The following is a 27,987-nucleotide window of genomic DNA, read 5'->3' as shown; positions in this document are numbered from 1 at the left end:
TACGTAACTTTATACATCAAACCTTGCTGGCATTAAAAAAATGTGAATGTAAAAACTTGCTAGAACTCTTCAGTGTAGAGGTGCAAGATATATTTGAATGGAATATTATCCCAATGACAAAAAGGTGATCTACTTCCTCACTCAAGTCCCTGAAACTGCTTAAAATACACAATAATAAATCCACAATACAAAATACACAAAAATAAAACAGTAAATTATTACAAAAATTGCATCTCAACACAATGGAATTATGTACATGTTTACTTTACAGAGAAAATGAAAAGTCTTGTCTATTTTTGAAATTGAACAGTGAAATTTTAAAAAAATTTTCTTACATTTGCTTTTGTCCATAAGCTGACACTTACAAGCCCCACATAAATGCACCTGAACTGGCAGAATAAACTCTGCATTTACTCAGTGTGTAGTTTACAGCCAAGGAGGCAAAGAACTTGTGACAACATATGTATGGACAGGAAATTACAACAAAAAACAAGTATGAGGCCTCAAACCTGTAGGCAGATTCAAGGACCAATCTCTCAGACTGAGAAGTGCCTGGAAGCTCTCAATTTGCAATCATCACACTCATGGAGCAGCAATGACTATTGCATTTCTACTCCCATCATGACAGAAAATTTAACAAAATATAGTACGATTCTAAATAATCTGCTCTGGTAAGCTGTGAAACAGGAGTGGCAAGGAACCAAAACTGAAAGGTCCTACACTCCATTTCATCAAAATTAACAACAAAAATTATTCATCACTCCTCCCATGGGGCATTTTAAAGCTTAACCTCCTGGGTACTGGAATGTAACAAAATTAATTATTTGTTCCTCTAGAAAAAGAGACTGGGTTGTTTGGGTTTTTTTGTTGTTTTTTTTTTTTTTTTTTTTTGGTCACATTACAAACAACTCAAGCACATCATATTCAGAAGAATTTAGGCAATTAAAAGTTCCAGGTTAACTTCAGACTTGTTTTCAAATGGAAAGGTTTCTGCAAATATTTTTGCATGAGGAAAGTGAAGAAAAAGGCTTCTCTACTAATATATGAAAAACTAAATGTGACCTAAGTTCATGTGCAGGGAATTAGCTTAAAGGTATGAAGCAACTGAACGCACACAAAAAAAAAAAAAAATTCTTAATTTACCTATAGACCCATTCAAAGCATTTCAATTATGGAATTCTAATACTCATTTTTATAAAAATTGTGCAGTAAATAGTCTAAAGAAAACAATATATCACGCAGTTGCAGGAGGCAATGATGCAAGTCAGTTACAATTTGTGTTAATATTCAAGTAGCAAAACTCAGGTTTTAGTAGTACTCCATTCAGTCAACTGGTGATAAAGTATCATTATATAATGTCATCTATTATTAGAAAAACTAAGCCATAATCAGGTTTTTTAAAAAGCTTAAAAAACCCCAATACACCAACCAAATCAAGTAAAGACTGAAGAAAAGGGGCACGAAAACTGATTTTCCTTAGCTACATTCCTGACAAGGGAAAGACATGATTAGATTTTACCTCTACATTTTATTTTGCTTACAAATAAAGAACATCTCACCGTGCAAAACCATAACTCAGTGGCTGATATTTGACAATCTTGGCATTAAGCAAGGAAAATGTGAAATTACAGAGCTGTTTTCAAATTTCTTTATCACTGTTTACTATACATCAGTGACAGATGTGGGAATGAGAATCCTGTCTTTTTTAAACAATTACATATATTGGAAATCATTTAGCACTGTACAGGTGTTTCATATTCATCAACATCTGCAAAACTGCAAAAAAAAGTTCTAATCTTTCCTATGCTATCACAAAGACTGCTAAGATCCTGTAGAACAGAACTACTTGTAAAAACAAATCTCCTTTCTATATTCCCACCATTCAAATAAATACAGTGTCAACAGAAAACAAATGAATAAATTTTTCAATGAAAAATGGATTCCAGAGCCTAATCTTTTAAGCTATACTTAATTTACTAAATTTTGCTTCAGTATTCTGAGTCATTACATACTTTTCTGGCACATCTAACACTTCAATAAAAAATGGAAATTTTCATTAGGATTTCCTTAGTTTTTTAAAATTAATTGAGACCTTCAATATAGTCTATGGTTAAAGCAGTGAATCTGTGCAGTACTTCATTCTTAAAATTATTAGCTCAACACTGACTGCTAAGCTGGCAGAGCTATGTTGTCTAAAATAAGGTAATTTAATCAGACAAGATAAGATCTTCTCTAAACCAGTTTTGGGTTTTTTTACAGGATCACAGAATGCATAAAGTTGGAAATGACCTCTGAAAGTCACCTGGTACAACCCCTGCACTCAAGCAGGGTCACTTAGACTGCCCAGGCCAGTTTTACACTGTGAAGTCACTGAACATATGAAAGTATAAAAGACCACATACTCTAATGACCGTTATTATTTTGTAGTAAACACAAATGAGTCCCATGCTTCCTGCACGAGACAGTACAGAAAACACACCCGTTCAGAGCAGTGCTACTCACTTTTTTCCAATTCGCGCAAAATTGGTAGAATCTTTGTATGCCAAAAGAAATCTTCCTCTTCCCATTCATTTATTCTTGTTTCATCCTTTAAGCCTTCAAAATACATTCAAAACAAAAGCACACATTCAGTGAAGGTTTCACTTTCTACAGTAATAAATAGTTACAAATACTTTATTCATTAGTCAGAAAAAATCTAAAAATGTCACGTTTTGCTGTATTCTGAGCTATTCTATGAATTCAAGCTTTTCTTTTTATTTACATGTCCTCAAAAACGAACATTTCAAACTAAACTAGATGGATAAGTGGTTTGATATGTAAAGCTGTACTGTAAAGCTTTTGTTTGCTGACATTAATGTTTCATTTGATCACTGAATTGGAAGGTAATGACTACTTAAACATCAAAGTGTCCTACTATTTTTCAGCTCTGTGTTCACGTGACAGCTTATTATTTGTTTTAAAAATGCATGCTACAGACAATCTCAAGGATTGTAGAATTTAATCTAGTACACATGCAAGATATTACACTAAGCTTGATTAACTGGTCAGTTAGGGAAAAGTCCTGTTATTTATTACATCCTGTTAGCAATTCTAACTACTTCATGCAATTAGTTTTGTGAACTTCATGACTAAACTTTTATAAAATGTTTATAAAATTTCTTTCCTGTTCTTTATTGTATTCAGCAGCTTTTCACATCACAACCTGTGAAATGAATAATAAACTGTAGATATGTGAAAGATATTCTGCCCCCCAAAAACATGTCAGAAATCTTCAAGGCAACCAACTGCCACTGTTTTTGGCCACCCTCAGCCAAATACCCCTGTGACTGAGAAAAAGCTACTCTTCACTATCAGAAACTTTTTCCACTTCACAGAGAAAGTTTAAAATATATTTAAGCATTTTTTATACTTGGCTTCAAAAAGAAAATACAAAAAAGAATTGTATTGCAGACATCAATTCAAAAATTGGTAGACCCAAAAACCAACAGCCTAGAATTTTTCTGGAAACAAGACTGAGAGCATTGATCTGTTTTCAGATTTGATCAGGAAGTTGGTGAAAACACCGTTTATTAAAAAATGGAATCCAGGATGGATGCAGTATCACTGGGAGTTAATCCGACTTGCTGAACATCCTTTAATCCTCTCACCCAGTATTTTGTGAAGTGACAAAATTCTGGCCTTGACCATTGGACCACTACAGATGGAGAGGCAGAGTTTCTGTGAAACTCAAGATGTAAAGGATCTAACAGTTGCCTACAAGGTGCATGTGGACATGTGTTTGAAGTTCAAGATTGGGTTAAGCTCTTTATCTTGCAGGCAAGTAAAGTTGTTATAAAGACAGAGTCTGGTTTGTTGTATTGTTTTTGCTTTGAGTTTTTTTTTTTTTTAATAGGGAAATAAAAGTCACACAACTCTACTAAACAACATTAAGAAAGCCATTAAGACTGGATTATACACTTTTCTTTAGGTGACGAATTTGTCTGAAAATCTCTCCTCTTCATTACTAGCTCTTGCATTTAAAGGACAATGTAAATTCTTAACACAAACATGAACAAACACAAAATATACCTGAGAACATCAGTAATAAGAGGCTTGCATCACAAGAACAGTATCTCAGACCTTAAAACAGTGACTGTCTACTAGCATTACTTAGAACAGTAAAATAATTTAAAAACTTCCTATATTAAAAGCTTCTCTTTAGAAAACAATCCAGACTCTTTTTTTTGTCTATATTAACTGTACCTACATCTTACACACAATCTATCATATATACCTATTTCAAAAGATTTAAAAATGCATAAGTATTACACTATATTTGTTACATATATACTATATATAAGTACATGTTATTCGCAAATATTATTATTCTTATTTTGCATACCATTTTTATTTTCTAGATCAAATGAGTTGATAATCTTATTTAAATTGATGAGTAATTAATAAATTGATGAGCCTAATTAATAAAACACTGTGCAGTGTTTGCAATGAAGTGAAAATTCTGCTCTGGATAATGTAAAAGTACAGCTGAAATGAGAACACTAGAACAGTGTGCACTTTTCCTTCCTGCCACAAATCCCACATATTTGCTCAATTATTTCTTTATTTTATATGTGTAGCTACCTCTCTTAAACTGAAAGATAGGACTGACTTTTTAAACTACACATATACTTAACTTCATTAGGCAAGAAATAGAAAACATCAGGCATGCATTTGCAGATGGAGCCAAACTTCTGACTTAAAAAAAATACCAATGCCATTTAATTTTCAGTTCAGAACTAAAAGAGCAGATTTTTTTGTACTGCTCTGCTTCACTTGTCTGATATTCATCAAAAGAATACAGCAAACTGAAAGTCATAATGGCATAATTTATTTGAAAAAAGTATCTCTTATACCTAAGTAAAAAAGAAGATAATCAGCTTTTACTAAACAGTACTAATCCTAGCGGAAAGAATGACCAGACAATACATGTCTAAGAGGTAAAGCAACATTACTAAATTGTTACACATAATACACATAAATTGTATGTGTCTCAGTCCTGGGAGATTTTTTAAGCTGCTGATGAAAAGTTAGGGTACTAGCTATATTTAAAATATTGCAGAAGCTGTCCAGAAATTTTCTAATAGAGCAAACCACAATTCAACAGAAAAAACACTCAAGCAAAAGAATGCAGCAAGTTCAAGTTGGTTGTCTCAGTTTTTCATAGGTCTTAACCACTGCTTTGCATTCTGGTCAAAAAAAAAAAAAAATCACTAATCAGTCTCCATTTATTGGTTGCTGTTTTTAGCATGTAAATACAAGAGCCTTAGCAACACTGAGCTTTCAAAAGCTGAGTACCGCCTGACTTATAATGTTTAGCCTTTTCACTGAATACTGAGTGGCCACAAATAGATCAATATTAATACAGTCTACCTCCTCTCTAAAATGTCAAAGCATAAACACAATTCATTTCAGAAAATAAAAGTAATTTGTAAATGAACATTCTACCCAGAATCCCATTGTAGAGAAGAAATTATGGAGAATTCCTAGTGCTATCCCACTCCTTACTGTGGGATTAAAGATGAAGCACACACAAACTAAGGAAGCTATCTAATGTTAAGAAAAGTAGATGCAAAAAGAAACAATCCTAAAACCACACTTTATATTTCCAGTAACACCAATAAAATAGCACAAACAAATTAAAAAGCTTATAAGTATACCAACTCACATGACATGGTAAATACTCTCTGCTTCTCGTAAAAAAATGAGAGCAGAGCACAGTACAGCCTTTGCCAGAATGATCTGGAATAACAGAATTGCTCAGTTCTAAAAAAATAGTAATAAAGCATAATAATAGCACAGTAGAAACATCAGGTTTCCATACCAGACTCAAATACGCACTTGTGATGTATTAAATGTGCCAGCTATTAGGAAATATTATTAAAATCTGTTATGGAAAATTAGCAAAATGCATCCCTACACAGCAATCCAATATCTGATTCTTCAGATAATACAGGCTGGCATAATTTTATTAGTTTCTGTGCAAGTATGACAGATTACAAAAAGTGATGGGCAAATGAGGTATTAAGGCACTGGCAAATTCCTAAGGCCAGATATAAGAAAAGCAAGATAGAAAATACCAACAGATTTGTAGAGTGAATATCTCTTGAATATTGCTTCTCTTTACTAAGAACAGTAAGAAAACCCAACATATCTAGAAAACCAAAAATACTGTTCAGTGAATAATAAAGAATAATATTGACAAATCACAAAAATTAGATTATTTCTATTTGACTGCACTCCACATTTTTTGAATGGAGATTGAAATTCCTTGTACCTTTTAATCTTCTTTTCTGGCCTGAAGTCGTTGTCTGTGATGACTTTTCACCAGGCTCTTTCATCTGGTCACTAGAAGATATAGTATGGACACACAAAACCATTATCAGAAAACGATGCTCAAAATGCTTGTTCTTTCACATGCATTGAATTGTGCATATTAATAACTAATTGGAAAAGATGATGCTATTTTACTAAGTTAGTAAGTTAGCTGCTCATTAAAAGTTACATGTAAATAAAATCTCCTCCCATATGTATTACAGAAAGCTCCTTCAGAAATACTGACATATTCACACCACAAGAGGTCATCATTATGGAACACAAAACCTAAAGCATTTCTGCTTGCTCAATAAACTGAAAAATGAACCAAACTAAATTCAGAAAGTGACAATTTCTATTTCACCATCATTTACCATTAAATGAATATAAAACTCAACTACCTTAAAACTGTAAGTTCATCCATTCACAAGAACAGTATTTTTTCCTCACAGGATTAACACTTTTAAAATATTTAATGAGAACACCTTTCAAAGAAAAAATCACTTGAGTAACCTTTAAAGTATGTATTAGAATTTCTGGGTCTGCCAGTGAACTATTGCTAACTGCGTAGTGGTCACCAGTTCTGTTAGTACAAGAAACAGGCATGTTCCATTGTTTCTATTGTTTTACAAAGTAATGCCATAATTCCTGCTCATTTTATGGTCAGTCCTTCTTTGGACAGAGGAAACTACTACATACATTTATAATACATTTATTTATTTATGTATTCTGTCTGCCTAGCTACACACTGAAGCTGTGCTGATAAAGAAATAGACAAGATGCAGACTGCTATCAAACTGGAATCCTTCCTCTTGTACTAAAGAGGAAGGTCTTAATCTATGTTTTCCATTCTCAGTGTATGTTTAATTTAACACTTCTTCTTCCATTTAAAGTTTATCTACCAATAAACCTAATCTGAACCCCCTTCTAAAGATGACAGTAGTGTGTAAGCAATCTTATTTCATTTTTTTTTTAAACCAGGTAATTTAGTTACTCTAAGGCTGAAAGCTAAACTGTTGTTTAAGTAGTTTGCTGGATTCGTGCCTAAATCCTGTCTGTCAGTCCAGACAGAAGATGTAAGTCATCCTATCAACAGATGGAGACAGAATAAAAGACAAAGCTCTTGCAAGATCAGTTCCCTGCAAAAGGGACTGGATAGCTCACTGTGATCAGTCAAAAATTTCCCAAGCAATCACATTACAGAGGAACAGTTGCTTCATTACAGTTAACAGTGAATAATGCTTTATTTTAACAGCATGAGGATTTAAGTGCTCCAAAATCCAAATGCTTACACAAACTACCTTGAAATTATTTCAGCTCACATATAGCAATTTCTACTCCTCTGGAGGAGATACACTTTATAAAGAAAAAAGACAACTGCTTGCATCTCTAAAATTGTCTGACATCACTAAGAAAGAAGGGGTTTAGAGCACAGATTACAGACAGTTCAATATATTGGCAGAAATAAAAATTTGATTCTATTTCTGTGAATGCCTTCTCCTACAAACTTTAAAAGTTTCAGACATGTTTCTACAAGTTTCAGCCACCCTTGAAATCAAGACTACAATTTGAAGGAACACTGGATAAGCAAGAGAACAACTTCAGTCACCTTATACTAAACATAGCTGTATTCAGAGATCAGTACCTTCAGAATTGTGTGTAGGCACGATGATACTACATGCCTATATGAATATAGATGCTTGAATTCGCTTTCCTCAGAGAAAGAGTTTTGTAACTACATCCTGTCTGTGCCTCTTCCCTGAACATGTAAATCCAGGATGAATCCAAGAAACTCAGCAAAGACAATCCTATGAGTTTTGTTGGAAGCAAAAGCAGATTAACGTAAAAATCCACTGAAGCAAAGGATGAGTTAACTTACCAGATAGAAACACCGTATGTGTGAGATGCAGAGTAAGACCACGTCAACTGTGCATGAAAAGAAGTGGACTTGGAATATATTGTTTTTTTTAAACACCAGTATCAACCAGTTTAGAGACTTAAACTAGTAGGAAAGCAAATTTTTCTGTGCATACCAGCAGACCAACCATCAATGCTTTCGGGAAACATCCTTGTAAGTCACCTGAACTTCCCATTATTTTCAGAAAATTAATACACTGAAAACCTATATAAATGGGAATGGTTGGTGGGCAGGCTTATCTTTAGGGAATGTGTACAATTTAGGAATTCTGTGAGAGATTTTAAAATCCCTTTATGTATCTATATCACTCTACCAACTTCATTTTAGTTGCACGGACTTTCAGTTCATTATATTTCCATTTAGGATTGAAACTTAAATAGAAGTATCTTATTAAGAACAATGCAGTTAAAGTATAATCAACCTATTCTAAAAAATAAGTCACCTACTATTGAAGGGAACTGGCTTGTCAAGAGAGTGGTTGCCTTGGAAACAAAGTCAATTGGCAGAAACCTGATCGTCTGATAAGGGGCTCATCAAGAAATCAAGTGACAGAGGCTCTGATGATTTACAGAAGAACTTGGCAACTGGATCATTTTTATCCTTCTCATATAAAAGAAATCACAGTAGCCTCAAAGAAGAACACTGCTTTTTTGAATGTACACAGTGTGAGGACTTCCAAAAGGAAAGTGTGGCGCAGTGGGTTCACCTTGGACAAATGCCAGCTGCCCAATCACACCACTCTTTGCACTTCCCTCCTCAGCAGGACTGAGGGTAGAAACAATATGGAGAAAAACCCATGGGTCAAAACAAGAACAGTTTAATAAAGCAAAACCAAAGAAGCAAAGACAAACAAAAGATTTATGCTCAACTTTCCACCAGTAGGCTATGTCCTGCCATTTCCAAGGAAGTAGGGCTTGAGTGTGCATATGATTTCTCTGAAAGACAAACTTCATAAGAATAAATGCCACTTCACTTCCTTTGTCTTAGCTTTCATTGCTGAGCAGACACCATACATTATGGAATCTCTTTGGTCAGTCTTGTTCAGCTGTCCTGGTTATGTCCCCTCAGAAGACCTTGCCCATCCCAAGCCTACTGGTGACAGGTTTCTATTGGAGAGACAGCACTGATGCTGTGGCGTGTTGCTCAGCAGTAGCCAAAATGCTAGTGTGTTATCAACAATATCCTTCTAGCTACCAAGGCAAAGCATAGCACTGTGAGGGCTGCTCCAGGGAAAATCAACTCCATCTCAGCCAAACCCAGTAAGTGCTCAGTATCTCCCCCTGGTGAAAGAATGGATAATTAAGGGAAAGCTGCATTTAAGAAATTCTGCATACTTAGACATTTACTTGCTTGTTCTTGCCATGAGCCTCTTGTTAATAGTAAATCTGCAGACTCTCATCCCTCCATGGTATTCCAGGGAAAATGACATTTCTATGAACTATATCCCAGAGGCAAAGAATGGAACTAATAATCTCCAAAGAAGCTGCACACAACAGCAAGGTTTGAATCACAAATGTAAAAGTAAGATCCCACTGAAAGAACACCACTTGGGCTCCTTCCTCCTACTGCACCTTAAATTCTGAGAATCTGACTAACTCTTTACCTGCCAAACAGTCTGGCAATGGGCCTGAATTTTGTCTCACACCATCCCACAGATTTAGACCCTTACCATCATCCCTGCTACAGTTTTGGCCCGAGAAAGATGTCATTTTCCTTGACAAATGCCTGGGCACAGGACACACATAAACAGAGGTAGGGACACTCCCAGGGTAGGGACATACCTTGTGTGTGGGTATCAAAAATAGGGAGGTAATTAAAAATAGTTTCATTGTATTAACATAACCTATGACACTGCAGATAGCCACCAAGACAGATTTATTCCTTTGTTTAATTTTTATTATTAGTAGAAATGTATCACTGGTACCCCTGATTATTTAGTTACCAGTTAAGAGGGACACATGGCCTAATACTAACAAGTTAATGCTTCTCTACAGAATTGTATCTGTCAAGCACCTGTGGTCAGCGAGGTAGCAAAGCTCAACTAGAACAAAAAGAGAACATGACCATCTTTTCTGAATTGTCCAGCTTCAAGGCATTCCCTCTTGACACTACCCTCTCCTCATGGTAAGGATCCTGTAACATCCTACATGTCCTTACAGCTTTGGGAGGCAAAACTAGGTAACAAAGTGGGAGAAGAACAGAGAAGCACAGTAACTGAGACAGTGTAATAAAGAATGAAGAATATACAGGTTACTTTTCAAAGAGAAGAGTAGGAATAAAGGGGAACGAGAAAAAGATGAGGACATTGGGAATGGAAAATGTTGTCAGCCCCATAGTATCTCCTTCTGTAAGTGCCAAGGCTTCACACAACTTTGCTCATCCAGACGTCATGAGCCTGTCCTTTAACACCCATGTAAACTGGATCTATGGACTCTTTCCTAAAGTAGAGACAGGATATGGGACTATCCCATGTAAACCAGCAGCTGAACAAACAGATCCTTAAAAAGGCAGACAGCTACTAACAAGCATACTGCGCATAGCACACCCTGAGTAAATGCTGTAAGGAACGACAGACACAATGTGATGTCTGGAAATAGATTTCTTTTCCATTTTTAAACATGCCCTTTTTATTAAGCCAAAGAACACTAATTAAGAGCACGATTTCTACACCTCTAACTGCACAGCCCTTTCTGTATCTGTAGAACCACCATTCTTAAGTTAATTCCTCAGAAGCAAATCTAAGCTCCAGATAGTTTGTTTAACCTGAGAGCCCTTTTATTTTGGCCTTTATTTTGTTACAGTAAATAAACCTTTTTTCTTTCACTTCCCCCTCAAAGCCATTAAGTTTCTCCACAATGTATTTTCCTTCATTCATCCCTTTCAGCTCCCACAAAATTCCTTTTTCTAGTTTATTTAAAACCCAAGAATGTGACTGAAATTTTTACAAATTTTGTTTTTTGGATCCTTGATATATCATTGTTTTCAGGTCTGCAAAAGTCTAGGAGAGCAATTTCTAACTTTTCACAAAGCTCTAAAAACAGTCTAGGCACTGCAGTAGATGCAGACTGTTTATACATAAACACAAACACTGAACGTCTGATTTTACCAACATATATTGTGCGTGTTGAAAAGCCAGACATTATGTATCTACACCCAAAAATCAAGACATTTCACTAAGTGTTAGGAATAACAGATTTCAAGTAATGCTAAGATCCTGGAGACCTGTTCAGGCAAGCCAGATGTATCAAAATGGCTTCTAGGCACAAAGGTGTTCTTACAGACTAGATCAGAGGTTCAGTTCCCTTGATTGTAGATAATCCTTAAACATGCCATTTAGAAAGAATGTTATTTGAGATTTTACTCACCTGTATTTTCAGAGTGTGATGACACATCTACACTGTAATCTGGGTTTATTTTTATTGCTAGCACTGTCCAGGACAGCATGTCTTATATAATGATAAGGATCATTTGGCTATTTAAGCAGCTGAATGCTTTTCTTTCATCTCAATATTCACAATTCTATATGGAATACATAGGGAAAAGCTTCACGGTACTGTGGAAATATATACAACCCAAAAACCCTTAAAAAGAACTGTCACAGGTTAAATAGTTTTTCCCGTTTTCAGTGCTTGCCATGGGGGAGAAGAAAGAGCTCTTGTCACACAATTAATGATGATGTCACAATACACCCTCGCTCCAGGTATTGAAAGATGTTGGTAAGAAGCCCTGCCAGGCCTTCTCCATGCTAAACAGTTCCAGCTCTCTCAGCCTTTCCTCGTACAAAGGATTCCTTCACATATTAGTAGCTGGATTCCCTCCAGCCATTTCATATCTCTATTGCTTTGGGGAGGCTGGAGCTGGTCCCAGCAGCCCAGGGGTAGTGGAGGTTTTCAGGACACAAATAACAGGGTGCTAGATAATCTCATCTACTCTCTTCTCCACAAAAGATTGGGCCAGATGATCTTCTGAGGTCTCTCCCATCCTGAGTGTTCTATGAACTTGGTGTACACCAGGACCTCCAGGTCTTTTCCTGCAAAGCTGCCTCCCAGCTGGATCGCTCCCAGTATATAATGGTGCCGGGGTTGTTCCTGCCCAGATGCAGGACTTCGCATTTGTCTTTGTTAAACAGCACCACATTGCTGTCAAACCATTTCTCCAGCCTGCTGAGGCACCTCTGGACAACCCTCTGGTGTATCAGCCTATGGTTTATCTACTGACTGCCAGTTAGCACTTTCTCTAAATTATTCAGAACTGTGGTCTCATGAACAGCCCATCAGATCTCTTGGCAGCAGGAGCGCTGTGGAGCACTGTGCAAACATACGTAGGGCTCTAGACTAAGTTTATCAGGGCACAGCCAAACTCAGCAGCTTTGTCTCAAAAAGAACAATAGCAGCTCCAGGGAAAGTTAAAGGAGTTAATGGTGATCCAGGGAATTAGGGCACTAAGGACAATGGAGCAAACCCTGCATCAGCAGCAAGGGACAAAGTGGTGCAAGGGCCCCAAGGCAGAGTCAGATACAGAGCTGCAGCAAGTGAGAGAAAATGCAATGGATCTTCTCAGAGCAGGTTCATTTACACAATGCTTTTAGGAGCCACTGCTTCAGAACACAATCTCCTGCTACCATGATTCTTCCACTGTAAGTGTTCAGTGATCAAGAAACAAGAGTTCTAACTCTAAACCAAAATTACTGACGTTAGCAACAAGACACTGCTCTGTAGACTTTGAAAGGAAGTATAAACAACATTCCAGTATTTTTGCCAAAGCCACTAGTAGGAAGTGTTTTTAGCTTTTGGCAAAATCAGAAAAATTAGTATTTTGTTTTGTCATTTACTCTCACAGAAATTAATTTTTCCACATACCAATTAACATTTGCATTTCTCATTAATCCGTTTATTCCAATTTCATTATACTATCCAGACCTTTTATGTTGCCAGAAGGCCATCAGAATGAGTTGCTGGTATTGTTTTTCATCAGTTGAGTAGTAGGGAATACATTTTTGTGGTTTTTATTACAAACCAACTGATTTCTTTCTGACCCATAACTTAGCACTTGAAAAGCACCCTTATCCTTTTAGACAAAGAATTGACCTTCACTGAGCCACTTAAGAGAATTGGTCCCTATTTTGCTCAGCTACCACAGAATCTTCCATTCTGTGATGTCATCTGAGGGACAAACAAGACAGAAAAACACAATCTGAAAAAAGCCTGAAAGAAAAAAACCCAGTATAATAGCTCAATTTTTAAAGACTATTTTCCTTTTCAAAAAAAACAATGGAGACAAAATTACTTGCAGACAGCTAAAAGAGCTATAAAATAAAGTATTAAGCCAATTACACACAACTTGAGTCAGTTTTATTTCTCAACCACAAAACTTCTCAAAAGCATGAAAATAATTCAAAAACTGGTAATATAGATGTCCTGAAATTATTTCAGGAACTATAGAAGATTATAAGGAACACCACAAGAAGAGAAAAAAACAAAGGGAGTGAAAACTATAATCAAGTATATAACTGATACCACTGATATGAGAAAAGATAACTAGAAGACAACATAATTTGCAAAAATATATTGACAAATAGACAAGCTACACTCTGAGTCATCCTAAAGATGAGTAAATAACAATTCTTTAAACACAATCATGAGAATAGCTCATTTCTTATGAGAACTCCAGCAATAAAAAAACCCAGCATTTCTTATTTATACGGGCAGTTGATGGAGAACCTCATGCACATGTTAAACAGTATGACTTAAAAAGAATAACCAAGGTTGATGAAAAACCTCTATCCTTATCCTTTTTATGCTTTGCAGTCCTGGCATGTTCTGTCTAATATTGAAAATATTAACAGTATCTATTTGTGGCAGAGTATCTTTAGGCAACCAGAAAATTGACAGTCTAATTCTAACCATAAAAAGTATCTAAAAACGACACCCTCATCAGCTTCCTGACTTGAATTTTGCGAAAGTATTGCTTTCTAATCAGAAAATAAATCAAAATCCATTGTTACTACAGGTCTACCTGGACTGAACTGGCATTCCTTCTTTACCCTTTGCATTGCACATTTACCCATTCCAGAATTGCAATTCAATCGGTATTAAGGACTCACAAAACTTAGGTCTCCCAGATTTGGAAATCAATGACACTGGCCTGAAACGTTGTACTGGAGTGGACTCTTTGGAGTACATGGTAAAAATGAGCCTCAACTCCACTCTCTCTTCTGTGAGCTAAGAGACCAGAGATAAGAACAGCTACCTCTTACCCTTTTCTTTAGAAGTCTATAACAAGTTTTGGAAAAAAAAAAAAAAAAAAAAAAAAAAAAAGGATTTTTTTCCCAGTCTTCTCTCAGTATCCCCTAACCCTATACCAAACCAGGCCACTTTCTTGAAAGGTTAGCTGCCACAATTTGGAAAACACTGTAGAAAGCTCTACCTGTGAAGCATCTCCCACCACTCAACTGTTTCTTTCTGAAATCAAAATAGCCAGTGGAACTGAGGCAGAAATAGATAAAGATTAGTTGGGTGGGAGTAGATTAATTTCCTGTTTCCCTGTCTTTATGAGAATTCCAGAAGTTGACAGTATAAATAACAAAAAGAAACAAAAAGTGAAAAATACTGAAAAAAGTCTTAGAATCAGCTGCACCATACAACAAGCCTAATAGCCACACCGTGTCACTCATTTCATAAAAATCACCCAGAGCAAAACAGAATGGGTGTTCCTCTCAGGAAAAAAAAAAAAAAAAAATCTCTCCTCTGTGGAAATCCTTTTCTTTGAAGAGAAAAAGAATGTGTATTTTGACCACAGATGTGAAGGTAGTTTAAGCAACCAGAGAGAAGTAATCTCCAGAGGTCCCTTCCATAAGAATATATGATTCACTTTATCATTTAATACTTTGCCTTTATCACTTTCTATTTAAATATTCCAAAACTCTAAAAAAGCACAAGAATGAGAAACTACTCTCATGGAAGAAGAATATATTTCAAGGATACTGTAAAACAGGCATTTAATAAAGAGAGCAGTGAGGAGAGAATGTATCTTCTTCACAGCACCTGCTAATCCCTCTTTAGCTCTTTATAAAACTCAGTTATTAAAAAAAGAACAGGCCACTTGGGAATGAACTGTTTGCCTCCAAACTCTTCCTCACTCAAGGCACCTCTGCTTTTAAGAAGTCCTGGAACGACATCTAAGCTTTCAGAAAATCAAGAAATTGGAGTAAGAAAAAAAAAAATCATCATCTTTTCTCACCAGGGAAACTGTTGCTCTTCATCAGCAAATCTGCCATCACTGTTGACACTTCTGTTGAAATACATGAATGCAGAAAACATTTTAGAAGTTTCACTTCCATAGCAATCACAATAGATGGCAAGGCACAATGGTTAGAGGAAGATGTAAACAAAACTGAGCTTCCTTATGACTGCCAGAAATTGTTCCTAGCTTTCCTGAGGCAACACATCAATAAATTCCATCTGCTTAAATTAATATACCTATTCTATTACCACTAGATTGTTATCTGCAAAACAGAATTGCAAACAAAATGGCAAATAACTTTTCCCCTCAAAAGGTCCTTTTCTTTTTTTCCCCAGTACATTTATAAGGCAGTTGTGATTTCATTAGCACTGATCATTCTTTTCTTCTGTCTTTGGGACAACAAAAGAATGTGAGATAGAAAGTGATCAAGTCTCTTGCTGGAACAGAATACCTCCCTTCTGTTCTCTTTACAATAAATATAATAGCATTAATGGCAGGAATCTGCCATGCTATTTTGCCATTCTCTACTGCTTCCTCATTAGCAGAAAAATGGTTTCATTAGGAAAGTTATTTCAGGACATGTATAGGAACTGCAGGGGAGAGGTAGTAGAAGTCTCACACATCTTCTCCTGTATGAAGTGTACTATTTCTACAATCCTCTTGCTTAATTCCTGCAGTGATTTTAAATCACTGTGATACAGAATTGAGATTGACATCTGCTTCATGCAGAGAATGACAGGACACTACGTAATAGAAGATTTCACATTAAGTTATCATCCTATTACTCCTGAATGCAATGTACTTTAAATAGAAATATATTGCAATCCCATACAAGATGCCTCAAGTATTTATGACACAGAACCAGATACAATCTAACCTCACAATCATCTAGTAAACGTGTTCTACTGAGAAGAACACCAAATCTCTCACTGCAATGACACCTCTATGGTTCTGAAGCCTTTTACGTACAACTAGCATGAAGACCAAACTCAACAAGCTGTGTGGAAGGCTAGGTTTGTGGTACCTTTCAACTGCCTTGGCAGATGAAGAATGACATCTCTGAACTCACACAAGCACACAGAACAAGGTCTGCCTGACTTGTGTAGTATCATAAACAAACACTGGACCAATGTGCTCATCGGTAGAAGTTTTAGCAAGGAGCTGGAACATATGAGAGCAGCTGAGATTATCCACAGCCACCCCACCACATGATGGCATGAACTGCTTGGGCTGATACAGAGCAGAGACCTTTGTCTGTGGCTAAAGAGAAAGCACTTTGTATTATTCTCGTGCATCTTGCAGCACTGCAGATCTGTGTGGTGCTCTAATCCATATGAACACCTAAATGGTGTCCCAAAGCTTTGCTTAGGCAGCACTGGAAAAACCAGCTCTGTCTCAAGTACACAAAACGCATCCACAACTCACAGAAGAAGTAAAAATGGGCTATTCAAAAATACAGATCTTGCATTCAACACAGAAAGATGGAGGAATGTTATATCCCTCTTCCATTCTGGAGAAAACTAGTCAGAACAATACTGGAAAGCAATTTTTGTATTACCTTAAGGCCAGTAATTTGAGATCTAATTTAACCGATGTATAAGATTTTTGATTGCAAAAAAGCACCAGTAACAAAAATGTGAAATCAAAAACTTGCAGAGCTCTTGTTCTTATAAAAGAGAAGCGTACAATTTTGAACAGACAGGAACCATGCATAATGGGTTAGCTGTTCAATTATACATGCAAGTTTTAAAATTATGACTGAGAAGGAAGGTCATTCTTTTCAATCAGCAAAAGTATCAACCAGCCCTTTCCTATCAGAGGTACTTGGACACCATCAACTAAAACAGTAACCCAAACAGAAGGTAGAACAGAAAACAGCAGGATGCATATTCCTCAAAAGGAACTACCCATTTCCACTGCAACACTGAAGTACTTCACACCATGCCCTTATTAAATAAAATTCAAACTACAGTAATTTATAATAATGCAAAGAGTCTTAATCTAAGAAATTATTAAATCACTGGTTTTAAAGGGAGAAACTTATTTCGCAGTGAAGTATTTTCCTTGGTGTTTTATTTTTCATTTTTCACCTCTGCTTTTATTTTCTCATTCTTCCTCTGCACTCATGGAGTCTTTTCTTTGCTGCAACAAGTCTTCATTCTTTTAGAATCTTTTTTGTAAATTCTGCTTATAGTTTAATATAAAAGAGTGCTGTGATAGCTCCACTATGTACCATTTGCTACAACAGCCTTAATGGACAACATTCTCTTAAACTATTAAGTGCTATCATCAAGTTAGTAAACAAAAGGCCCTTCATTTTATAAAATTAAGAACATAAGTGCTATCATCAAGTTAGTAAACAAAAGGCCCTTCATTTTATAAAATTAAGAACATAATCTTGATTATCAAAGGTCCTTTAGAATATCCAGGGAAATAGCTTTTCCCTAAGCATACAAACATGCTAGAAAGAAGATACCTACTGGCAAATACATATTTTTAAGAGTAAACAAGTTTTTCAAGAATGTGTCTTGAAAATAATTTGCTTTTCTTCTTTGTTGTTGATATTGCCAGATTTGTCAATGTTATTAGCACAAAACAGTTGTTCATCTGACTGCAAACGCAGCAACTGATAAGCTAACTATACATAGTGCCACAGGACTATTCCTCCCTGTGTAAGAATTAAGAAAACATCTGAATCAAAAGAAAAACAAATTATTTAATAATGAATTCAAGAATGGATATGATATCCAGGTTCAGTAAAAACAGAACCTGGCAGGCAGGTGACTCTTGCTAATCTCTTACACCTATTCAGTCATTAAAAAAAATACATTAAAAATTCGAAGTCACAAAAAATTCAGCTTCTATTGCCAAAGAGTTTAAGCCTGGTTTTGGTGTATGATCACATACCAGAACTGAAAGCACGGCTCTACTCATCAGTCAAGCTAAGTAAAGATGGTATAGCACCTTAAACAGCACTAAACTACAAAAGCAAGCACACCAAATTTAAACTTGAGGATTTTACATGCAGTGGTTAGAAGACTCAAGTTTTGAAATGTTAAGCATCAAACAAATCATATTTAACAAATTTCTACCAACAATATTTTACAAATTAGTCTTTTGAATGTAGAAACTTCCTAGAAGAAGAAATGTAAATTTTTCTAATAATCTAAACACAGTTTCATTTTAAAGCCTATGTAATGTTATCTTCAAATTCCATTAATTTTAGGCATTTTGATACTTGCACAATTGAGTATCTAGGAAGAAGGTTGTAGAGAAGATGCATATTACCATAATCGACCAATGCTGACCTTTCTCCTTGCAGCTGAAGTGAAAATTTTCCTGGTGTCCCTTCCATGGAGTCTTCACTTCCTGATCTGCTGGTATGCTCATTACAAATTAATTGTCTACTCTTATCATTAAATGATGTGTACAACTTTTGTTCTGCTAAACAGTTACTATTACTTCTGTCAAGATTATTCATCATCATAGTTGGCTCTTCAAAATCTAGCTTCACTTCATCTGAAATAGTCAAAGAGAACACATCTTGTTACTAATTTTGTTGTTAATTTTGTTATTAATTACCGCTTGCCATGTTACATTGTTAAAATTTGCTTGTATCAATTTAAAAGGTGAGAAGGCTTAAGACTACTAAGAGTAAGGTAGTCAATGTCTTCTTATGAACAGTATTTCTTAAAGTCTTTTGGGACTGTGTCTAAAGGTTTAATATTTCATCTTCTTTATTTCCCTTTTAAGAATAGGTGGATCATACCTTGAGAAAAAAATTATTATATTTCAGGACCTGAATATTATGAAGGTACTCAGGAAAAAGGCAGCTGTTAATCCTGTAGCTTCTATATATACACAATAAGAACCTCCACAAATAAAACCCCTCACATAAACACTTGCATGACCCCAAAAGGGGAGAAGAGACCAAGGCAAGTTACAACCACACTAGCTTCTCAACTTCTTCAAATAGTAAAATCAACTTATTAAGGCTACATGAAGGGGTACATTATATAAAGGTGTATTTATAGAATAAATACATAAAAATGAAGTAAGGCTTAGTACTTCTTATGTAAGATTTATTTTGCAGTAAAGCAAAAAGTGAGATATGTACTTTATCACGTAAAGTAACAATCCTGGACAATGTAAGAACTGTCATTATTATAAATTAGTCTTCTGAAATAAAGACAGAGTCCCACCACACTTCATTATGAGCCAACATGCAGAATGCCAAGATGCTGTTTCCAGTCTTCAAGAAAATTACTTTTAAACCCCACATTTGGTGATCTTTATTAAGTCTCCACTAATGAAACTCTTAACAACAAATACAACGTAGTTGGAGGCCTGTCAAGACATATAATTCCTTTTTATTCCTCTTTTTATGCTCAATAATCCATCAGGGAATCACCTCAAATGATGGCATCTCATTATCTCTGCATGTCAGCATTTAATGTTAATTTTACTCACTGAAGACAACTTTCAGTAAAATTCCATTACTTGGAAACCTATAGGAAGAAGAGGCACCTGAGCTGCTTTTAACTCACTTTCGGTAGTGCAAAGACAGCATCATTTTGGGAAACCACAGTTTCAAAACTGCCTCAAACCCACTTAAATACTTCCAGGATTCACACTGAAAGGACACATAGGTCCTTTAATGTATTAATTCATGTAATTAGCAATATTTAAACCCATCATGCAGTTATTTTTCCAGCAAATAATACGTATCAAAACATTCTTACTCTGATGCAGAGAAACCACTTCACCAGAAAATAAATCTTTTGGAGAAGTTGTTCTAAATAAGCCTTTCCAAGCACTGCTGACTTTTCTAACCTCTGCAGCATCAACAGGAGGTGTTGGAAGGAAAACAGAAGAAGCTTCATATTTTTTTTCAGGAATTATTAGTATTGGTTTCTGTGACAAAGATAAAGGAGATTTTTAGCAACAGCACAGATAATTTAATTTTCATTTAAGTAAAACTTTAAAAAGAAAAGAAATGTACATAATTTCTAACAAAGTCCTAAGTTCAATATGGAACAGAAGTTGCACTGGCTTGCTCATTAAGAAATTTTCATATCCTGAATCTAATGACACCATTCCACTGAACAAACCAGATGTCTATACCATTATCACCACAGAAAGCCATTTAAAAGCCAGTATTCAGGGTGCAGCAAACAAAACCTAGCTTGAGTAGAACAACTCAGAATTATTTATTCCTCATAAATACTCATTTAACTACATCTGCAGCAAGCTTATTTATCGAAGCAAATATTCTGCCAGTCACTATTGCTAACAATTCTAGAGATACACCTATTCTTTTATTTGCTTGTGAGCGCTAATATAGTATCACCAAAACACTCCAAATATGTTCACTATCATATGTACTGCTTTCTGTCACACTGAGACAAATCATATAGATCCAGAAACATGAAAGTCCTAGTTCTATGTCAGTATCTTGCATCTCAGAGGAGGTAAACAAGCCCCTGAATCTCTGGCACCAAGTACTTGTTGTGCCCTTGCCCTACAGAAAAGCACTGACCTCTAACCTCAATACCAATTTCTTTAAAACCAAAGAACCCACTACAAAGTCTCCAGCCAATCCTTCAGAGTTCTCCACAATATTAAGAAGCCAACAGGAGACACTGACTACCCACAGCTACTATGATTAATACAAGCTCTTAATTTACAGTGTACTAACTTATATCCATTGATAAAGCAAAAAAGCAGGTTTTGCATTGGTCAGTAGTTTCCTCTACTTTTTTTCCACTCACACACACAAAATAAATGAAAATTTAACAGCAGTTCTTAAATGCAAATGTAGATATACTTAATCTAAACAGAAGTATGCTCAGAATTTTTAAACCTAATTAATATAAATACATTACCTTATCCAAATTATTGAAGTATAAAATTTCTTGGATATTTCACCTAATTTCCTAAAGAATACTTTCCTAAAAAATTTCATAAAGGCCACTGTCAGAAAAAAGCAATGTCTACAGCAAGTACATTTAATTGCCATAGCTTGCTCTGTTGAGTACTAAACAAGCAGTCATGACTTAATCTTATATTTGCAGACCAAATGTAAAAAAACTGTGAAAGAGGAGATACACCTATAAATTGAAAACAATTCACAGCTTTCACAGAGGGAGAAAGGAGGTTCTTAAAGAACCTCTATCTGTTTTGAAATAAACTACAATCATGATATCTTGTAGAAATGCAAGCCAAATAGAAAGCAATCACCTAGTTACCTTCAAGTTACTGATCACAGAACCACAAAATAGAAGAAGTTGGAAGGAATCCCTGGTGGTCCAAGCGCCATATTCAACTACAGCCACCTAAACTCAGCTGCCCAGGACCATGCCCAAGAAGCTTTTGAAGATCTCTGGCCAACCTGTGCCAAGGCCTCGCCACCCTCACAGCTGGAAAACTATTTCTAGAAGTTCAGAGGAAACCTCCTTTGTTTGTGCCCTCTGCCTCTGGTCCAGTCACTGCTCCATCCTCTTTGCACCTGCCTTTCAGGTATTTACATCCATGGGTAAGATCCTCCCTTGGTCCTCTCCAGCCTGAACATTCTCATTTCTCCCTGTCCCTTCATCACCTTTGGGGCTGCTCATCAGATTCTCTCCAGTAGCTCCATGTCTTCCTCGTACTGTGGAGCCCAGAACTGCACACAGCACTCCAGGTGTGGCCTTACCAGTGTTGAGTAGAGGGGAAGGATCATATCCCTCAACCTGCTGGCAATACCTCCTAATGCAGCCCCAGATATCATCAGCCACTTTCTTAACAGCAAGGGCAGGTTGTTGGCTCATGCTCATGAATTTCATCTATTTTAGTAAATTTACACAAGAAAGCTGACTCAAATATCTATCTTCTGGTTCTTGCTAATGTCACTTTGAATCATAAATACAGCAATATTTAAGTAATTTAAATTATTTTCAGGTTTCTTTTGGGGAAAAAATGACAAAACTGACTTTATAAGTCTCAGACTGATGTTACACGCCTCCATTTTTCCCAAATGTCTTTAAACCATTTCTTTTCCTAACATTACCAAGACACATATTTTTATATCAGTACTGCATGAGTTATTTCCAGAGTGCTTACATGAGCCAGTGGGCTTAGATGAACACCAGAATGCGGTCTTGATTCAGACGATTCAGAACTGGATGTACTAAAACTAACAAAGAAATGAAACATAGTTAGAATAAAGCAGACCCAGAGTTGTGTGATCAGCTGTTTCTTTTAATTGCATGCCTCTTCCCTTTACCAGTGAATATAGGGACAGGGAAGAAAGGAAAAGTGACAACAGTACTTCATGCTAACAAAACTCCACCTAGAAGTAATTTTGAGGTAGTCAAAACTTTGGAAATGATCATTTCAATATGAAGGGACTAAAATTTTACATTTAAAATATCTCAGAAGGCTCTGAAAAAATATCTAGCACATAGGTTAAAGGAAACAAGCAAGCTTTGACATGTTCTAGGAAAAAAGCTGAAGACTATCTCAATTAAAAACATTCAATTGTCTCAAGAAAAGATAAATAACAGACGATTTTCTTATACTATTCTCCACATAGAAAACTAGTGTACTGCCTGCCTCTGGTAGCTCTAATCCATGGGAACTTCCCGGACATGTAGATTAACACCAAGAGTAAAGATCATTAGAAGAAGGCAGAGGATGTCATTAGGAATACAGATTAACACAGGGAAAATAATCACCGGAAGCATAATTAAAGAATCAAATCTCTTGCTGCTAAAGGATATCTGAAAAAAATCTTAAAGCCACAGTACCTAAAAACTGAAGGGGATCTACTTTGAGAACATCGTGAGGATTGAGACCCAAAAAGTTTCCTTTGTTCATCTGTAGGTGTGAAAGGTCTTTGAGTTTTTACTGTTCGTAGAGCATCTCTGGCTTCATTTACAATCTCAGAACTGGTCCCAGGCTTTGTCACTGACAGCCAGTAGAATGGTTCTGCTTTTCTTCTATCTTCAGTCTTTGAAGCTTGCATTCCTCTGCAAAGTACTACACAGGAAGAGCACTGGAAATATACGTGGAAGCCACAAAGTATTATGCTAGTTTTAAAATACAAGCTACTAATTCATCACTGGTTATGCTACCATAGTATTAGTTAGAAAGGGTAAGTAAATCTTAGACACTGCTGAAATAGCGGGAAATAAGACACACTGATATTGCATTTCCTCTCTGTTCCTCAGTTCTGTAGGAAAATACTCAAAAACAGAGAGCATCTGACATGGAGGATCTACCATCAGTTTTTTATAGAAAGTTAAAATATGTCACTGTGCTTCATGGGCCAAATGTGGTCCTCTACAATTCCACAGAAAATCTGTTCCTTGACACCCAACTACTTAGGAAACACCACAGACAAAACAAGAAGTCAATAATATGCTGCAAAGACACAGGTTTTTCCAACTTAGGAAAAACCCAATATATATTATTTGCCTTAGCAAGTACAGCTTCCTGATGTCAGAGGCATCATTATCAGTAACTGAAGAATAGTTATGAGCAACTGATAAGCAGAGACAAGGAAGAACAAGTAATCCATTTTTTTTCCTCTGAAAACAACAGCTCCCCAACTCACCCCCAGGCACAGGCAAAGAAAGATAACACTAATATAAGTTATAAACCCAAACTTCGAATCAGTGTTCTGTCCTCCTGTAGTTTCTGGGAAATGAAGTGGGTAGTGACAGACTTCTCCATAACCCCCCGGACCCACAACCCATCACTATCATGGTGCAGTTCTCTGTAGATATCATCCTTGTCACTTTACAGAAAACTCATCATGAGTCTTACACATCTTCTGCTTTCAAACTTACCTAAAAACAAAACTATGTTTCTGCACTGTGACTCAGACCATCTGGTAACTTCTATTCTCTCACACAGTTTATGACAATGAACTGACAGTAGATCAGACACCATCATCTGGTTATTTCTAAACTATAGAGTAAAAAAAATTCTGTTCAGCAGTTTAACTTTTCCACCTGGTTCTTCTTTCTTTGAGAGCCTGCACATTCTGGCACAGTGTCTTTCATTCTTGCACACTCAACATAAAACTGGATGCTAAGGAGAAATGCACCAACCTCTTTCACTAAATGATGCATAATTAAAAAAATCTCAGGAACAGATCAGGACCCTGAGACTATGAGGGTTTTTAATATTTCTGACTACCATTATTATATTACTTACCTTCACTGCGACTGAATTTTGTTCTCTATGCTTCTTACTCTTCCCTTTATTACAATGTGATTTTTAAAAAAAGTAAGGAGTTCCACTGCAGCTGTCTGTTTGGAAAAATTATACAGTCAGTCCTCACTGATAAAAGGAAGGTGGACTATTATGCCTTATTCCCTCAGCTAATGGGAGCCAGAATTGTGACTTTAAGTGAAACATCTTCTCTGCAGGCTTTATGTCTGATACAGTTGGGAATGGTCCTGTGCAGGGCCATGAGCTGGACTTCATGATCCTTGTGAGTCCCTTCCAACTCAGCATATTCTGTGATTCTGTAATTTTGGTCCCCAGTCCCAGGAGGAAACAGATAGAGGGAATGCTGCAGTGTCAATGGGGACAGCATAATCAGTACACATAGATCTGGCCCCTCACTATTGTCACCATTTCCCAAGTAGCCTTTAACTTGCAGAAGTGAAGAGCCTCTCTCTGACCCTCTGCTGGAAGGTACAAGAGTATCACAGCAGAGTCTCAAAAGCCATACCTGGGCTCTTGCCTTTATTCCTCAATTGTTTACTCCAGAAGTCTGGTCTTTGCTGTACAGGGAGATTTTAAAGCAGTAGATAGCAGTACAAGATCCACACATTAGTCCCAGCAATGTCTAGAAGCACGACAGCTGTACTCTCACAACTCTTATCTCAGTTCAATCAAGAGAAGCATGGCTGACTACATCAGTTGGCACCAGACTGGCTCTGCCATCCTTTTTCCCTCAAGACCGGTGTCATTTAATTCCTAGGGGGCAGAGTGGGTGTATTTGCAAACACTAAGTACAGTGAGGAGAAGCCCTGTACTCAAGCTATGAACACTCCGCTCTCTGACATCCAAATCCATGTTCTGTCTGCCCTAGCAAATCTCTAGAATAGTTAGCACACGGGTACAGGCTTAGACAGAATCCCAGAATCACTGAGGTTGGAAGAGCCCTTTAAGATCATCGAGTCCAACAGCCAAACCCTTCCCTGCCCCTGTAACCCCTAAACCACATCAACCAGCGCCGGATCCAGAAGCCTCCTAAACGTGTCCAAGGTTGGTGACTCCATCACATTCCTGGCCAACCTATTCCAATGCATGGCTATCCTGACAATATTTTTTTTTAATATCTAATCTGTATCCTCCCTGTCTCAGCCTCAGGCCGTTTCCTCTTGCCCCTCCACTGCACGGACGGTAGAAGAGATGGGCCCTCACCTCACCACAAGCTCCTTTCAGGAACATGAGAATAATATCTATTATTAGACATAATTCTAAACACCAGCAACTTGCCAATCACAACTGATGCACTTTCATCCTGGTGAAATTCTGACGCAGAGAAATGGCTATCAAAGAGAAATAAGAAGCTCCGAGAGTTGAGTTCTCAGCGAAGTTAGGTTTCCATCACAGCCGCGAGACAACGCGTCCAAGAGGCACCGCCCCAAATCAGCAGCACCTGTGGAGCAAACGCTGTCCCAAGCCACGCCCGGCAATCACGGCTCCCTCCCGAGCACGGAGAAGCGGCCGGGAAGCGGCACAGGGGTTATCAGTCTCCGGCCGCCCTCCGAAGCCTCCCGCCCGACTTACCGCACAGCCCCGCCCTTCGCCCCCGCGCGGCCAGGCGGCACCCCCAGACACGATGGCTACGGCCGGAGGGGCACCGGGCGCTGCCCGGGAGCTCCACCGGGACCCGCCACCGCCTCCGCAGGGCCGCAGCCTCGCTCGGCCGTTCCCATAGCAACCCTTCCCGCCGCCGCCCGCGGGCACAGCGCGCGCCCCGAGGCGCACGCGCAAACACCTGCGGGCGCCTGCGCGGAGCGGCCGCTGCCTGGCCACGGTGGCGGGATGGCGGGATGGCGGGATGGCGTGCCCCGATCCCCGGGATGGCGTGCCCCGATCCCCGGGATGGCGTGCCCCGATCCCCGGGATGGCGTGCCCCGATCCCCGGGATGGCGTGCCCGGGTCCCCGGGATGGCGTTCCTCTGGGATGGCGTCTCCGCATCCCAGAGGCAGTGCGGGCTCCTGCCCCAGCTCTGGCCCGCAGGACGGTGGGTTCCTGGTGAAGAGCTCTCTCCCGTGGCCAGTCCTGCCCCGCATTTATGGAGGGCGTGCTGGCGGCTGGCACAAGCCCAGGGCACAGCTGGCACAAGGGACTCGGTGTGACCTGCTGTTGTTGCCAGTTTAGGGACGCCAAACATAGACACGGAGCCCGGTTTAGACAGGACATGGTTCTTGTTCTGTGCAGGGTGGAAGTGTTACACAAATCAAGCACTCAGATTCTCAAAAATTTACAGAATTACAGAACTGATTAGCTTGGAAAACACCTGTGAGATCATCGAGTCCACCACCATGAACACTACCACTATCGACTGAACACCACCTTGTCAACTAGACCATGGCACTAAGTGTCACATCCAGTCTTTCCTTAAAACACCTCCAAGAGTCAGTGACTCCACCACCACCATGGGCAGTCCATTTCAATTTACACTAAATACACATTTTAGCAAAAGAATCTCAGTTCATTGACGAGTTCTATTAATTATTATTTTACCTTCCATCGATTTAATGATTCTCTTGCTTCTCATGCTAATTAGTCCTCATGCTCAATCTTTCTCTTCTTTTGAGTTTCTTGAGTTGGTGGTGGGTGGTGGTTGAGTCCACAGTGGAATCAAGAGGCTGTGAACTGGAACTGATTCCTTGCATTATAAAGGGCACGAGACCTGTGGCCACACAGGTGACAGAGACACAGCAAGTGACAATAGACGGACAGGTGACACAGCAGGAGCTGAACACTCACAGGATGACCCCAGAGTATTGGATAAAAGCCCAAGTAATCCTTTGTTCAGGGTCACTCCTTAAAAGCTATGATGCTCCACTGATAAGGCAAGACTGTTTCCCCGCCCCGTTCTCATCCTCTGGAACTCTCTGGGCAAATCGTCGCCTATTTCTGACTCAGGTGTCAGCATCATTGTAATACATTCTCTCTGAGTTCAGATTTACAGGTTCAAAATGGGGACATTGAAAGTTTTCCAAAGTAAAAAGGCGGGGGTCTCAGACACAGTGTAGCAGCAGCCACAAACTCTTGTCCTGTGCCTGGGACACTCTGGTCAGGCAGTGAAGGTTGGATTGCTCATGTTAGTGGTTCCCTGGCAGGGCAGAAGTGCTGTCCCACTTGCCTCCTGTTCTCTGGAAGGCCGAGAGATGGACATTTTCATATTGGCTGTAGCAGAGCTTCACAGACATGGGGTCCCACAGGCCAGATGGCTTTGTTG

At 37.9% G+C, this 27,987-nt stretch overlaps 1 protein-coding gene across 1 annotated transcript in view; it reads right to left on the bottom strand.

Moving 5' to 3' along the window:
• Positions 1-25,445, bottom strand: part of ARMC2 (armadillo repeat containing 2) — a 61,379-nt gene extending 35,934 nt beyond the window's left edge. Inside the window, exons 1-8 of the mRNA XM_066315226.1 lie at positions 24,713-25,445; positions 23,299-23,546; positions 22,613-22,685; positions 20,254-20,425; positions 18,820-19,030; positions 15,509-15,559; positions 6,314-6,384; positions 2,503-2,595 (exon numbers count right to left, since the gene is read on the bottom strand). Of these exons, the coding sequence (XP_066171323.1) occupies positions 2,503-2,595; positions 6,314-6,384; positions 15,509-15,559; positions 18,820-19,030; positions 20,254-20,425; positions 22,613-22,685; positions 23,299-23,516 (889 nt within the window). The 5' untranslated portion in view covers positions 23,517-23,546; positions 24,713-25,445. The remainder of the gene's footprint in view (positions 1-2,502; positions 2,596-6,313; positions 6,385-15,508; positions 15,560-18,819; positions 19,031-20,253; positions 20,426-22,612; positions 22,686-23,298; positions 23,547-24,712) is intronic.
• Between the last annotated feature and the right edge of the window lie 2,542 nt (positions 25,446-27,987).

The sequence above is a fragment of the Sylvia atricapilla genome, chromosome 3 (genome assembly GCF_009819655.1).
Source record: "Sylvia atricapilla isolate bSylAtr1 chromosome 3, bSylAtr1.pri, whole genome shotgun sequence".
NCBI lineage: Eukaryota > Metazoa > Chordata > Aves > Passeriformes > Sylviidae > Sylvia > Sylvia atricapilla.
This window is presented reverse-complemented; position numbering and strand designations above follow the sequence as displayed.